This window comes from Tinamus guttatus, unplaced genomic scaffold (assembly GCF_059628265.1).
Source record: "Tinamus guttatus ecotype Peru unplaced genomic scaffold, ASM5962826v1 Tinamus_guttatus_pri_ptg000356l, whole genome shotgun sequence".
In the NCBI taxonomy this organism is placed as follows: domain Eukaryota; kingdom Metazoa; phylum Chordata; class Aves; order Tinamiformes; family Tinamidae; genus Tinamus; species Tinamus guttatus.
This window is the reverse complement of record NW_028288890.1, coordinates 5,194,750-5,209,054: the sequence shown is the minus strand read 5'-3', so window position 1 is coordinate 5,209,054 and position 14,305 is coordinate 5,194,750. Positions and strand designations below refer to the sequence as shown.

At 42.0% G+C, this 14,305-nt stretch overlaps 1 protein-coding gene across 1 annotated transcript; it reads left to right on the top strand.

Annotated features, from left to right (window-relative positions):
* Positions 1 to 964: 964 nt before the first annotated feature.
* Positions 965 to 10,344, top strand: AUTS2 (activator of transcription and developmental regulator AUTS2; the record flags this gene model as incomplete). The annotated part of the gene is made up of 3 exons (XM_088529967.1): positions 965 to 1,048; positions 1,963 to 2,185; positions 7,178 to 10,344. Coding segments are annotated over 3 exons (1,547 nt in total), but the record flags the coding sequence as incomplete, so codon positions are not given.
* Between the last annotated feature and the right edge of the window lie 3,961 nt (positions 10,345 to 14,305).

Below are 14,305 nucleotides of genomic sequence, written 5' to 3'. Positions count from 1 at the left end.
AGCAAAAGGGCATTTCAGAAAGGATGCATTCAGGTCACCAAATGTTGCTAGTTAATAAGGCAGTCTGCTGCTTTGAGGGGCCTCAGAGATCGAGACTCTAATTTGGTATCATATTTTGCACAGGGAATGACTTGGCAGGGTCACCATGCTGACACAACAAACTCCTGACGTAGGTTTGTCATTCTGCACGAGCATCTATGGAGCTGCCCTTAGAATATGCTATGCTTGCCCTTCCTCTTTCGTCTGTTCTAATTAATATTTATCAATAATAGTGTCATCGAAACCATTACATTCACCAAAAATGAGAGAAGAGGTTGTTTCATACAACTTTCCCAACAGATCAGATAAGCCACCTGTATTCTATATAGCTTAGCTACTAAAACCCAACATTTTCTTTTCAGATTATATACCAGTTTTTCTTACAGAGTTAGCAGTAAGTATCAAGAGCATTGCAAAATGTTCAGCCCACCGTGACATATCAATAGAACTGGACATTTTACTTGTATCCTGACTACAGCTTAGGCCATGTGAGTGAGGCAGTCTAAAGGTGCTCTGCACAGGAGTGCCAGAGTTAATAGCGATAGAGCCTTGCTAGTCAGGGACACTTCCCAAGGAAAGCCATGAAAGAAATTGGAAGGAATTAGAAGTGGAAGTGAGTAAAAGGGAATACAAGTGGTTAGAGATTTAAAATGAATTGTCTTTTGCTGCAGCATAGTCCTTAACAGCTTGTTTTTGTTTGAAGTCCATTTTTTTCCCCTAGTAAGCTGATGCCATGTGTACCAGCAGAAAAAAAAAAAAGATTATTTTATTTTTCCTCCCCACCCTTTTCAAATGCCACTGTGTTGTGGGAGGACAATACTCAGCTAGTGCTGGACACAGACCTAATGCAGCTGGGTGACACCCCAGGGCTGTCTCACCGTCAGCAGCGTGTCAGGGAGCTTCACGCGTTTCCGTTGCTTTGCAGAGCCTTTCAACCGCCCGGCGTCGTTCAGCGGGCTCACGGCAGTGGGCAGCAATGCCTTCGGGGGACTCGGCAACCCGACAGTTAGTGAGTAACCTCTTTGCTTACGAATTCTTGTTTGCTGTGTAATTCAGGATATTGAGTGGTGGTGATTGCTGTCTTTTTTACTGGTTGCTTACATCACATACTTGTAATGGATGGGTATCTGAAAAACGCTTCTTTTTTTTTTCTTTTAAATAGCAACATCTTTTGGTCATTAGTAAAGTATTTCCTATTAGTTTCTTGTAAGTTGGGTTCAATATATTGCTAAATGTCACTGTTGCATTCTTTAGTCCAAAAAGTTAAAAATAAGAACCCATAAGTTTAAAGGAGTTTGTAAAATCCTTTTGGGTTTGTTGCATGGTCAAAAGCAGTTAATGTGCCCTGCTTACTGTAATCCCTAGCTATGGATGAGAACTTTGTTTTTGTTTTTGTTTTTTCCTTTCTCACCAGTAATTCAGGACATGTGCCTGGAAAAGATCACTAACCTGCATTTATTTGTCCAGGATCATCAACATTTCTCTAGATTTGGCCAGTCACAAAAGACCATCCTTTTAAAGATCGCTCTCTTTCTCCATGCTTCAAATCTGGCATGATTTTGGTCACGTTATTTTACTTTGGTTCAGGATCAAATGCAACAAGTTGCATTATTATTCAGTATTTCTGGTCATTTCCTGGTGTTTTTAAAGTATTTGGAGTAATTGCAGTGTTATCCTAATAACTTCATCCCTTGTCGATTTTATCCACAGAATTTCCCCTTCCAATTATAACAGCTGTCAGATGCCTACCCATTTTTAGGAATGAGACCCTCTAATGAATCTCTGTTAATTTCCTTTCCTTTTCCAGCTCCCAATAATATGTATTCATTTTAACTCTGAGTGCTGTAAAGTTTTTTTGGTAAGTACCTTCACTAGAGCATACCTTTTTCTTAAACCTTTTTGTTTTCCACTTCACCATTTCAGCACCCAACTCAATGTTCGGCCACAAGGATGGCCCCAGTATGCAGAGCTTTAGCAACCCTCACGAGCCCTGGAACCGGCTGCACCGAACTCCTCCTTCGTTCCCGACCCCTCCGCCCTGGCTGAAGCCAGGAGAGCTGGAGCGCAGTTCATCTGCTGCAGCTCATGACAGAGATAGAGATGTAGATAAACGAGACTCATCTGTTAGTAAAGATGACAAAGAAAGGTACGAAAGAACACTTCCAAGAATTGTCTAGTTCAAAGCGTGGGGCTCTGTTCCGCTTTTAACCCTTCCCAGCCTGGCACATTTTTAAACCAGAGCTTCGGTAGAGAAGCACCTGCAGAGCTAACACAATCCTTGCCTATGACGCCAGGCTGCCACTGTGGAAGACAGAGATTTCCAACTCAGGTGTTCCCTGCTGCAACTGTTTCTCTTTTTGCTTCCACCACAGCTCATCAGAAGCAGTTTTGCTGGAGTCGAGTTCAGCCAGTGTCAAGCGCGAAGAGAATCAGACCCATAAGATGTGTTGCCTTGGGGGGTCACATTTTCATAGGTCTTTTGAAGACTCAGCATGTAGACAGGTGTCTGACAGGATTAAAAAAAAATCAAGATTACAAATTCTGTCAGACACTTATCTGCACCTTTGGATGCTTAAATGCCTTTGCAAATCTGACACTAACTGCAAAACAAGTCCCCTTCCCCAAAAATTCAACTGACCAGAGGGAGCACTGCTAAAGTTGTTATTGGAGCATTAGAAAATGCACTCCATTGGTATGTCCTGTTCCAAGACTACAGTAAGTTTCAGTGCTCGCAGTTTATTAAATCAGCCCTACACCCCCTCAAAAAAGCCACACACACTCATGCACTGCTGTCACACAGCTCTAGGCACAGCTTTTACTCAATGTTTTACATGGACTTGCACTCTAACATGTCCAGGCTGGGAAGGGTTAATGAAAAGTAAAATCTGGTCATATTTTTTTTGTCAGGACTGTTCCCATTATACAGTTAACTCAGTAACAATTCCTCTTAACATTTAAGTACCAAATTATAAGAATTTGCCATTCAGCAAGTGTCATGCCTTCCTTGAAAAAGTGCAGAGAGGCTGATTTCAGCTTTGTCAGTTGTGGCTTAATGGCTCTCCTGTTAAGTTTGCGCAGTACTTTACTACATAATGGCTATTTGTTTCTAATTTCTTAAAGTAAAAGAATATTTAGGAGACATGCTTTCTGACTTCTCTGTCACTAACACAAATATACGCCTTAGTAGCCTTTTCTAAAAGAAGTTATGCTAACACATTAGATATTCTAAAAATACATTTAAGAGCTTTTCTATATTATTCTAAAATGTGAAGAGCGAGTCAAACTACAGACCTTTTCACCTACATTTCCATTTGGAATATTTTCTGTTTGGTAGCATAGCTTCATTATTTTCATGTCTGGTTTTAACACTTCAAAATAAATTACTGTCAAAATTTGGGGATTTTGTCCTGCAAAATGCTTAAGCATGTGAGTAACTTTACTGGCTTGAATGGCAAAGCATTTTTGTTACTAATGACATGAGTAGACTGTAGAATTATGTGATGATTTCAGTTGCTCTTTTGTTGTTTTGTTATGAAGTGTTCCTACTGAAGAAAATCCCTTTCAGAAATATATTCCTTGCAAGCTGCTTTGGCATTGCCTGAACTCCATATCATAGATCAAACATATTTCTTTTTAATAATTTGAGAGCTTTAAAAAGAAAAGAGTGTCATTCATACTTCATACTTCTGCACAACTACAGCTGCCAGTTTAGTACAGTAATGTTGTTGCTGTTGCTAATGTTGCTGGGATTGCTGTGCATCCCCATCAGTGTGGTTTTCCAGGAGTTCTACTTTGCAGCATGCTCGCTCTGTTGCCTGTATGAGAAGATGCTGAAAGTTGCTTCACGGAACCCTTCTGTCTGTGCAGATAATGTCTGTGGTAGCTTGGGAGCTTCTCGTACCTATTCCACCTCCAGCAGCACCTAGCAGCGTGGGGACGTAGCTTCGCTTTCTAGTTGAGGTCCCAATCTCAGTTTCCTATTTTAGGCTAATGTGTCCAAGCAGGAACAGCTGGGAACCACCCCTTTAGCTCTGATCTGATCTCATCAGATCTATCTGATCTATCTTCACATCAAGGGTCTAACTTGATCAAGGGTCTGTCTGTCCCCAGACTGGATCTCCAGTCCATAGTCTTCATTTGTCTGTCTTCTGTAGACAGAGGAGAGACACGTCTTGGCCTGTCTACCACAGGTACCAGTGGGGTGGATTGAATCGCCCTCATGAGGCATCAGTAGCCCTTCCCTGAGAGCCTCTCCTTCCCAGGGAGTTTAAATAGCATGGAGGCAGCCTCCATGATCCTTTCCCAGGTCCACGCTTGGCTGCTGACCCCATTTTCTCTTGGGATATGCTCGCACTGTTTTATCTTTGGTTTTAAGGACTCCACTGCACCAGTCCAGCATTAGAAAACAATCAATAAAAGCAGCTGGTTTGCAAAGGAGGATTTGTTCCTTCTCAGTGGTATTTAATTTCAAAGGTGTCACTGAGCAATCCCGTGCTAATGATGACGTTGATGCATATGTCATCCTAGAGTATTAAAAGTAACAGGAATCTGCTGATTTTTTAATTGACATAAATGAAGAAAAATGCTTGTCTTGTGCAATGTCTTTCAGTATAGCATGCAGCTGCAGAACATTGTTAGTAATAGTAAGTGAATTTGAGAACATGATCTTAACTTTTAGATTTGAGTAGAGCTTTCCCCATATTAGCCTGAAAAACATGGCAGATTTGACTATAATAAGGTGCTAATGATTCCCTCTCTAACCTCTGAACTACAGCGCACTTAACCGAGCTATAGAATAATCAATAGCCCCTGGAGACAATACCATCACTATAACTGATCAGAGTGGAATTGGCAAAGACAGATGGTTATTTTGGTTGCACGTATTTTTCTTTAGTTACAGAAATAGCCCGTTATTTTCACTAAATTTTATGACCAATTTTAAGTATATGAATTACATAGAAAATTGATTAAATATCAGTGAAAAGACTCAGCGAGCTCCTCTAGTGAAATCGAACAATTAAAGGTACCCTCTAAACTAGTCCCACAAGCAAAATAAATAAAAGGCTGGGCACTGCAGCATCCACGTGCCAGTGCATTCCCTGGAAAGCAGGATAATGGAGTCTTTGTGTTGAGCGCGTTCGCTGGATTGCCTCGGTACAGCCTCACTGTGTCCAAATCTGGAGGCTGTTAAATCCCTCTGCATTTCCTGGAGAGCAAGAGGAGGGAAGCTAGAGCCAAGATGCAATTTCGAGACTCTTTAGATCACGGTCAATCAAAGCAGAGCCCAATACTGAGGAGTTAATTGGTAGTCAGTGCAGACTAGGCAGTCCTGGTATACAAACCTTTTCCACCAGCTGCATTCTGGGACTCTGAGGACTCCCAGAGGGCTTCAGATGTGGCCCATAAAGAGATAGTTTCAGCAATTAAGCCTAGGCACAGCAAAGGCAGAGATGCTTTTGGTGAGGCTCTTACACAAGAGTTTCCCAATCCAAAGATGCTTTTCCTTTTTAGCAGTTGACGCAGTTTCACCTTCCAAAAATAGAAACCTTATGCAGGGCAGCAAAGAAATAGATGGGACATACAACATGGAGGAAGGAGCAAGGAACACTTTAAAGATACTGTTAAAGTTGCCTTCAATCAACCAACATCATTCATTTTGTCTAGAATGAGTTTCAACTTACCAGCCTCCTCAGAGCATGTGCAGATTACGCGTTGCTAAGCAGAAACTGCATTAACCCAAAGCAGTTCACACATGTGAACTGGAGCTGGTTTGAGTCTTCATCCTGCCTTGCTGCATATCCCTCACTTTTGCATTGAACAGCAGTGGTGTCCCTCATATGTTATGGAAGAGAATTCCCATACCCAGAGAACAGCATGTGTTTGCCACTGAAATACCTCTGGATGTTTCTATGGAGAGACCCCAAATCACCCATGAGTTCAGAAACCTTTAGGATTTCAGGACTCCCACTGAAATGAACCAAAATCAGTGAGAGGTGGAAGATCTAAGGAATCGGTTTTACCTTTGTGAATTGTATTCATTTGAAATAGCAAAGCTGCTGCACTTACTGCTGCCAGCAATTGTGCCCATAACAACAATCCTTGTCAACAGTGCATCCTAAGGATGGTTGATGGAGGATCCATGCAGACATTTAGCTGTTGTTTGCTGCCAGGAGATCATTCTCTGCCCTGTTCTGCAGCATAAATAGGTTTGAAAGGTCAGAATAGAAAGAATTCAGGCTATTTGGCGACTTTTTGGCAGTGTCAGGGAGATTTGCTGGCCCTAGCCCTTGGCTGCCTGCTCTACCCCAAAAATAAAGGCTAGGAAAAGAGAGGGTGCTCCGAGAAAGAACTCTAAAAAGATGGTGTTTGCAGAGCCAGCAGAATGATGGGCATAGAGGGTAGTTTCATCCAGAAAACCAGCACGTGGTCCAGGCATTTTGCCTACCTCGTCTTTAGCCCCTGCACAGAGGCTCATTTCACACTTTGACCTGTTCAGAGATGAAGAATGGGCTCTCGCCGTCAGTGGTAGTGTCCAGAAAGGTATTTTGTTTTCAAGCTCTTTTTAAGAAAAATTTTAAGAAGTAAATTGAATTGTGAGAAGTAAACTGAAAAGAAGGGACTAGAAGGATGAAGATAACATAGATAAGAAATTAGTGATGTATAGAGATTTAGAAATCTGAAGTCAATTGAACAAAATGTCCATTTTTCCAAATATATTCTTAATATGATTTTACCCATTTCTTCTGTTAACTGTGTAATTTGGATGTAATTGCTTTACCTTTGAGGATGAAGTTAGCATGCTTTTATTTTTCTCTGCTCTCTTTCCAAACAGTTAAGGCTGTTTTCTTAAAAATGAGTATCAGAGCTAGATTCCCCGGGACCTTTCTCTTGGCTTTGGTGTTTGGATTTTCATTCAGATTATTCACAAAGCAGCTTCAGGGAACTCTCTTCTCCTGACTTGATATAGTAGAATAGGCCTAGTTTAGAGATGGGTGTTCCTGGCTGTTTTGGAGCGATGCATTAAGCTGTGCATGTCGTTAGCTTTCTGCAGAGTGCACAGAAAGCTGGACACCCCCGATGCTTTGTTTTATTTGTAGAGCTTCTCGAGCCTTAATGTTTACGCTTCTCTCTCTTCTAGGGAGAGCACTGAGAAGAGACACTCCAGCCATCCTTCGCCAGCACCTATCCATCCAGTAAACTCCCTCGGACATAATCGCAGCTCAAATGAGCAGATCAGGAGCCATCTGAATCCCGAGGTTCGAGAAAAAGAGAAACCCAAAGAGCGAGAGAGGGATCACTCCGAATCTCGGAAAGAAATTAATGTTGAAGAGCACAAGGTGAAGGACAACTATATTTCGGAGAAAGAAGGCCTGAGCCATGAAAGCCGCATGGTGGAAGAGTCTAAGCAAATGTCCAGGGTTCCTTCACCCTATGCTAGGCCCCCCGTTGTGGAGAGCACCAGGCCTAACAGTACTTCAAACCGTGAGGCTGAAAGGAAGAATGAGCCAGCGTACGATAATCCGAAGAAAAGCAGTGAAGTCAAAGTGAAGGAGGAGCGAAAGGAAGACCATGATGTTCAACCTGAGGGACCTCAGACTCATAGGTCATCTGATCAGCCACCGCCTATATCTACATCTAATGTCCATCCAAGTCCTTTAGTGTCCATGCCCATGACTGTAGGTGTGACTGGTATACATCACATGAACAGCATCAGTGGCCTGGATAGGACTCGCATGATGACTCCTTTTATGGGAATTAGCCCGATTCCTGGTGGAGAACGTTTTCCCTATCCTTCCTTCCACTGGGATCCGATGAGAGATCCCTTAAGAGATCCTTACAGAGAGCTGGATATTCATCGGAGAGACCCCCTGGGCAGAGACTTTTTGCTAAGAAATGACCCCCTTCATCGTCTGTCTACACCAAGATTATATGAAGCCGACAGGTCGTTCAGGGATCGGGAACCTCATGACTACAATCACCACCATCACCACCACCATCCTCTCTCTGTCGACCCTCGGCGGGAGCACGAGCGCAGCACCCACCTGGACGACCGGGAGCGGTTGCACATGCTGCGCGAGGACTACGAGCACGCGCGCCTGCACTCCGTGCACCCCGCCGCCCTGGACGGGCACCTGCCTCACCCGAGCCTCATCACGCCGGGCCTGCCGAGCATGCACTACCCCCGCGTCAGCCCCCCAACAGGACACCAGAATGGCCTCCTCAACAAAACTCCCCCCACAGCAGCTCTCAGTGCCCCTCCACCTCTTATTTCCACCCTGGGACCTCGGCCTGGGTCTCCCAGGAGGACTACTCCTTTGTCAACAGAAATGAGGGAGAGGCCTCCTTCTCACACCCTCAAGGACATTGAAGCTCGATAAGCAGAGGGAAACTAAATCCAAACCATACAGAGAGGGACAGGACATTGTAAATGAACATAGTATAAAGACCTTCTTACTAGTCATTGATACAGACTGGGGACGTGACCCACTGTACCATATGTATAGACCTGAGTGCAAAGATTTTGAAATTTTTTTTTGTATATTATATGTGGAAATTTTCCAGATCTTTTAGCCAAGTCCATATGATCCTCGTGTCTCCTACTCTATTTTATTTCTAGTTTAAAATTTCAAAATTTGAACTGAAGAACAAGATGTTAATCTGAATGATTTGTCTAGAAACAAAACCAACACCAATGACAACCGTATAGAGCTCTTTCAGACCAGAAGTGAAGACAATTGTAGATATTTATGTAAAAAGATTGCTTCATGGGTTAATGGTTCATATATGCAAAAAGGGTAAGATGAAAGCTTTACTTTGTACAAATGTAAATAGATAAAATTAAGTAACATAATGCATTAATACTTCTTAAACTGTGCTATTTGCAAACTTAATATTGATCAACACAGTCTGCTTATGCTGTGTTACATATATTGTTATAGACAGCTAAACCCCTTCAACTATGCAATGAATTTTAAGGCTTTTCACAAAAGCCTTTATAACTCAAAGGAGCCTTTTCAACACACAACATAATTAAAGTCATATTTTCCCTGAACAAGCTCATCTGTAATAGAAACCTCTTTCTCTTGCTTGTTTTGGTGAAGAAACAACCCATTAGAAGTGTAAGTTTTCTGTCTGAACCCTTGCATCAAGATGCTGATGTTCCTGTAGCTCATGTATTCCTTAGCACCCATCAGGTTGGCAAGCTGTAATCACTAATACTGTAGTCATGACGTATGGTTTTTCAGTCACATGAATCTGGGTTATACAGAGTAAGAATCAAATGCTGGATATTTTCCAGAATTTCCGTCACTTAACATGTCCAATTTAGTCTGGGAAGTACATCTTGTTATAGCCATTCATGTCTGTTTTTGTCATTGGTGTGTCATTTTTATCTGTACACACACTTTCTTTTTATTTTTTTGGTTAAGTGATTTTTTAGCTATTTTGAATCAAATCCTACAAGAAAGCTAATTCTTTTTAAAGTGATGAATATGTTTTCATTGTGGATTGGTAGTTTAATTAATGAACTCCAATGCAGATTTCATAATGCAATTTATTGTATTTTGGTTGGTAATAAAGTATGTGAATAGTTAACAGGCCAGCCTTGTTGTTCCCTAATCATGGAAGACATGAAATAACATGAAGAACATGACCCTTTTTAAAAATATGCATCGATCTTCTAAAACCTCTGTCTTTTCAAAACACACTTTTTTATAATGCGTTAAGTTTCTTGTCTAAGTATTTGGAGAGAATATGACTTTATCAGAGAGAATTCAATATCTTGTCTACTGGACTGTAAAATATATGTATGAAATAAAATTAGTTCCATTGGTCTTCTAGTGTATTAAAGTGCTATCTGAAGTTGTTACCCTGTTTTGGCAAAAAAGAAAAAAGAAAAAAAGTTAACTACAGACAGTTGTTTCTAATGATCAGAGATCTATTTTAGTAGTCAACTGAAGGTTTAGTTGTGAGCTTCAGATTTTGTGAACTCCAGATGTTGTGCAGTGTTTTTTTTCTTTCTTTTTCTTTTCTTTTTTTTTTTTTTAAGAACAAAAGGAAAAATACACAAAAAAAAAAACGACCCTGAAGAATATGTACACTGGAACCGTAGTGGTAGCTTTCAGTATTGTAAAGAGATTGTTATATACAAACCTTTTTGCTGTTTATCCTGTATGTAATAAAGTCCTTTCTAGATCCTATGTGAAAAGAAAAAGTGCAGCGGCTCTCAATCTTCAGCATGTTTCCTCATCAGCGAAGACTTGTGTAATGTAAATTGTGCCATGTTATTAAAAAATGTGAACTAAACTGCTAGGTGCTTCTTTGTGTGGAGTACCCATCACTGCTATGGGGGCCAAGTCATACTTTTTCCCCCAAAAGTGGTTTTTTTTTTTGGTCAGAGGAAATAGCCATTAAAAAAAGGAAATGACAAACTTTTATAAGCCATCTTCTAAAAATGATTATAATCACCATGAATAAAGGAGCAAAAAGGAGACCAGATCCTCAGCTTGTCCAGATTCTCCAAGATAAATTACCATGTGTGTACGTGAGCGCTCAGTGAAGTGGCCGGCTGCTCTCGAGCGAGGGCAGAGCTGGGTACGGGGCTCTCTGCCCTTTGTCGGAACTGGGGCCATTCCCCACAAGCCATTTTACCAGTTTACATGAGCTAAGGATATGGCTCTCAAATACTATGACCAATTTGTACATAACTGCACAAAAGACATTGATACCTAGGGTATTCTTTTTAATTTGTGCATAAATATATTCTTTTTTTTTCCTTTTCCCACAAGTCATTCAGTTTTTCATAGTGCTGCTTTCATGGTGTCCTTTTCCGGGGGGATGGTGCAAAGGAAAAAAAGCTCTTTGATGCATGATTTCCAGAGCTTTTTTAGTTTTTGCTGATGACAAGCTTGCTGCAAGCGCTTCAGAAGCCTTTTGCCAGGTTACTTTGGCAGAAGTAACTTGGAGGTGCTGAAATTTGCCTTCTTGTGCAAGGCGTGGAAAGCTTTCTTCTCCCTCAGTCGTTTGGTTTGGGGAAGCAATTCCGTGTTTGGAGCCATATGTTGGAGTTGTTTGGATTCGCTTCTCTACCCCTCCTGCATTTCTGTCCACAGTCTCTTATTCCCAGGTGACTCTAATGAACGTGATAACATCTCTGGATTCCAGCCATGTAGCTGAGACAAAGGATAGGCCTATCTTTAAAAAAAAAGAACATCAAAAAAAAAAAAAAACAGTAGTTCCAAAGATTGAGCTCAACTGGAGGATGCTTGCACAGATGCAGTGCAGAGGTGCAGAGCAGCTTCTTCTCATCTCAGAGCATTTGATGAGTCCTGAGGGCTCTGTCAGGGTCACCAGGGAAAAGAAAGCTGGTAACTCATTGCACTGACTGTGATCCTTGTGCTTCCCTGCTCAGGGCAGTCCTGCTGATGGTCCTTAATGCCCAATCAAGCCAGCAAGTGCCAGGCTGCAGAGTCCCAGAAGACTTCCAGGCATTTGACTCTCTTTGAATTAATACAATTTAAGTGGCAATGCTTCTTTGAAGAGCTGGGTGTCTGGCCTTCTTAGAAGAGCACTGATAACTCCCAAGAGCATGCCGGAAGGATAGGACAAGAGATGAAACAAGATATTAATGCTTCTGAACTTCTTCATTGCTTTGCAGATGCTTTGATACAGAGAGCTTAGCTTGCAGGTAGAGCCAATTTAATCTTTTTAGCAAGGCTTTTCCATTCAAGACTTTATCTTTTATTTTGGAATACTTAAAGAACTCAAGACTATGCAAAACCCAACCCAAATACTAGAGGTATAAATGAAGTGCATTAGTGATATATTCTATAGAGTATAAGACACCTGAAGTGCAGAAAACCCTGAGCTCCATGTGAATACCACGCAGGACCTTAGCTCTGTGTGCCACAGATCTCCATCCACCTCCCTCCATTCCAGCTTTCTGCTTTGCAGCTTCCCATCACCAGCCTGGATGCCAAACAACGTGCAGGGGGTAGGAAGTGATTCTTTGACAGCAATCTTGTATCTCTGTTCTCTGATAAAAAGTCTGTTCTGTTGTGTCCATTCTTTCTTGTTTTAACCTTCTGTATTGTCTTCCGTTAATAGATGCTTAGTTCTAACCTCTTTATTTTATTTTTCTTTTTTGCTATTTATACTTCACTGCTACTGTAATTTCCCTCTTGCCTTTTTGACAGTCATGCTTTCTTTAATGGCTTATGACAGCTAAATCTATTAATAGTCAGCAATAAACACTAGATTTTTTTTCCCTCCAAGAGCCCTACCTACCTACTGTATATTTTTGTTCCTTTTTTAACTATTGCCTATGTGAGCTTGTGAGAACAGAAATTGTAGGCCTTGCTGGGTTGAAAGGCAAAGGGAGGCTAGGGAGGATTCTATGTGAAAGTGTGTTGGTTTGCTACAGCTGTGCCTTGTTAAGTAATTCCTGGTGGGTTTTTTTTTGAACTCTTTAACTACTCCTTCACACATGCAGGTGAGCTCTGCTGACAGCCACTGCAGTAAGGTATCAAGTTGTTGATTCTATTGCATTTACCAAGGAGCTGCTTGGTGTGTTTCTGGTGGAAAAGAAGAATGAGCTGTGGTTCAATCAATGACCAGGGGCTTTGATACTCCCATGATGACCCTAGGTAAGAGAATTTGTTTTTTAGGCTCCCACTGCCATCCCTGGAGATTTGCACTGATTCAGAAAGTGATTTGGAGCAGGACCCCAGCTTAAATGAATTGAGTTACCTTTTGAAGGTGACTCCTCTATCTGTGGAGGGAGATTAGCCTCTAGTTTAAGTGGGTCTGTCAAATGCATAGAACCAAGTGGTGGGATTACCTCTGCCCTTACTGGGTCTGTGGCTTCCGTTTTGTAATATGGAGGTCAGATTTTCATTCCATCTTTGGCCCAGCAGAGTGCTAATTCTGGCCCTTCTGCTTATGCCCAGCTTCTCCTGAAGTCTTTGGGATATGTTCTATCTTACATTACATGTATGTAATGACCTTGACAGGGCCCTGTGCCTGGTCCCCTTGCTGGGGCAAGTGAACTTCTCTCAGTGCTGGTAGAAAACAAAAAACCCTAAGAGACCAGAATGAAAACTGAGGGTCTCTTGGATATGTCTAGAGCAATGGTTTTTGCAGGCCAGGCCAGAGCCTCTTCTCCCTGTACTCAGTCTGCAGGGACTTGGACGCTTTGTGGCCATGTACATGGTGGAAGTGCCCAGGTGTTTCCCAGCCACAAAGACTCTCTCCCACTGCCGCCTCGAAGGACCGCTGGGTTTGTCTGCGTGTAGAGAAAGTGTGGTTGGATGTGAACGTCTACAGCCTCACTGCTGGGAGCCGCGCCGCAGGGACGAGGCTGCACGGAGCGACCGGCGGAGCGAGGCGCCAGGCAGGCACCCCACGGGCTGCAGGGTGCTTCGTTCTTCTGGAGCTGCCCCTGGAGACTATGATCCTTTTATTTGACATTTCTTCTGCTTCTCTGGTAATAAAAGACTTTAATGCACCCTGTTCTCTGTGTTACGAATGGGCAAAAAAAAAAACAGCTGGGAGCACAAAGCTGAGAGTCATCGGCACAACTTCAGGGGGTGGGGGCCGAGATTTGCTAAAATTATCTCCACGAAGCAGTTGGCTTTACTAGGTTATTTATCAAGAGGATAATTAAGTGCCTCAAGTATGAACAAGAGCTGATAAGGTGTGTGGTCATTCTGGCAGTGATTTACTGAGGGCACCTACGCTGTATTTTACAACTGTGACTTGTTTAATCACCATGATCTCTCCATGTTGAAACCCCATTTGCTGTGTAGCCTTTTCCTTGCTTGGGTTTACAATGCATCGCTCTACTGTAAAATCTTCTATTTAGTCCTAGGTACCTAGTTGTCTGCCAGCAATAAAATCCTTTCTGTTCCCAGTCTAAAAAAAGAATTAAGCAAGGACTAAATCAATGGATTAAAAGGAAGTTTTGGCTATCAAATATTCAGTATTACTGAGACAATGGCACACATCTTCTGCTTCACATCTTTAAAGCCCTTAACTAGTTTCCATTGAACTGACTGCTCATTTCTGTGGATACAACAGGGGCTCTGTTTGGCATCAAAAGCCTGCAGCTAGACTTTAAAAATCTAAATAAAAAATGCAAATATAAACTTCCAGGGATTTTCAGTAGTCCTTGAAGCAGTCCTTGAAGGGCCTCAGGCTATTTGAGGCAAACATGGAATATGTGGAGTTCATTTAAGGTGTGGACCCTCTACAATTAGCACTACCTCTG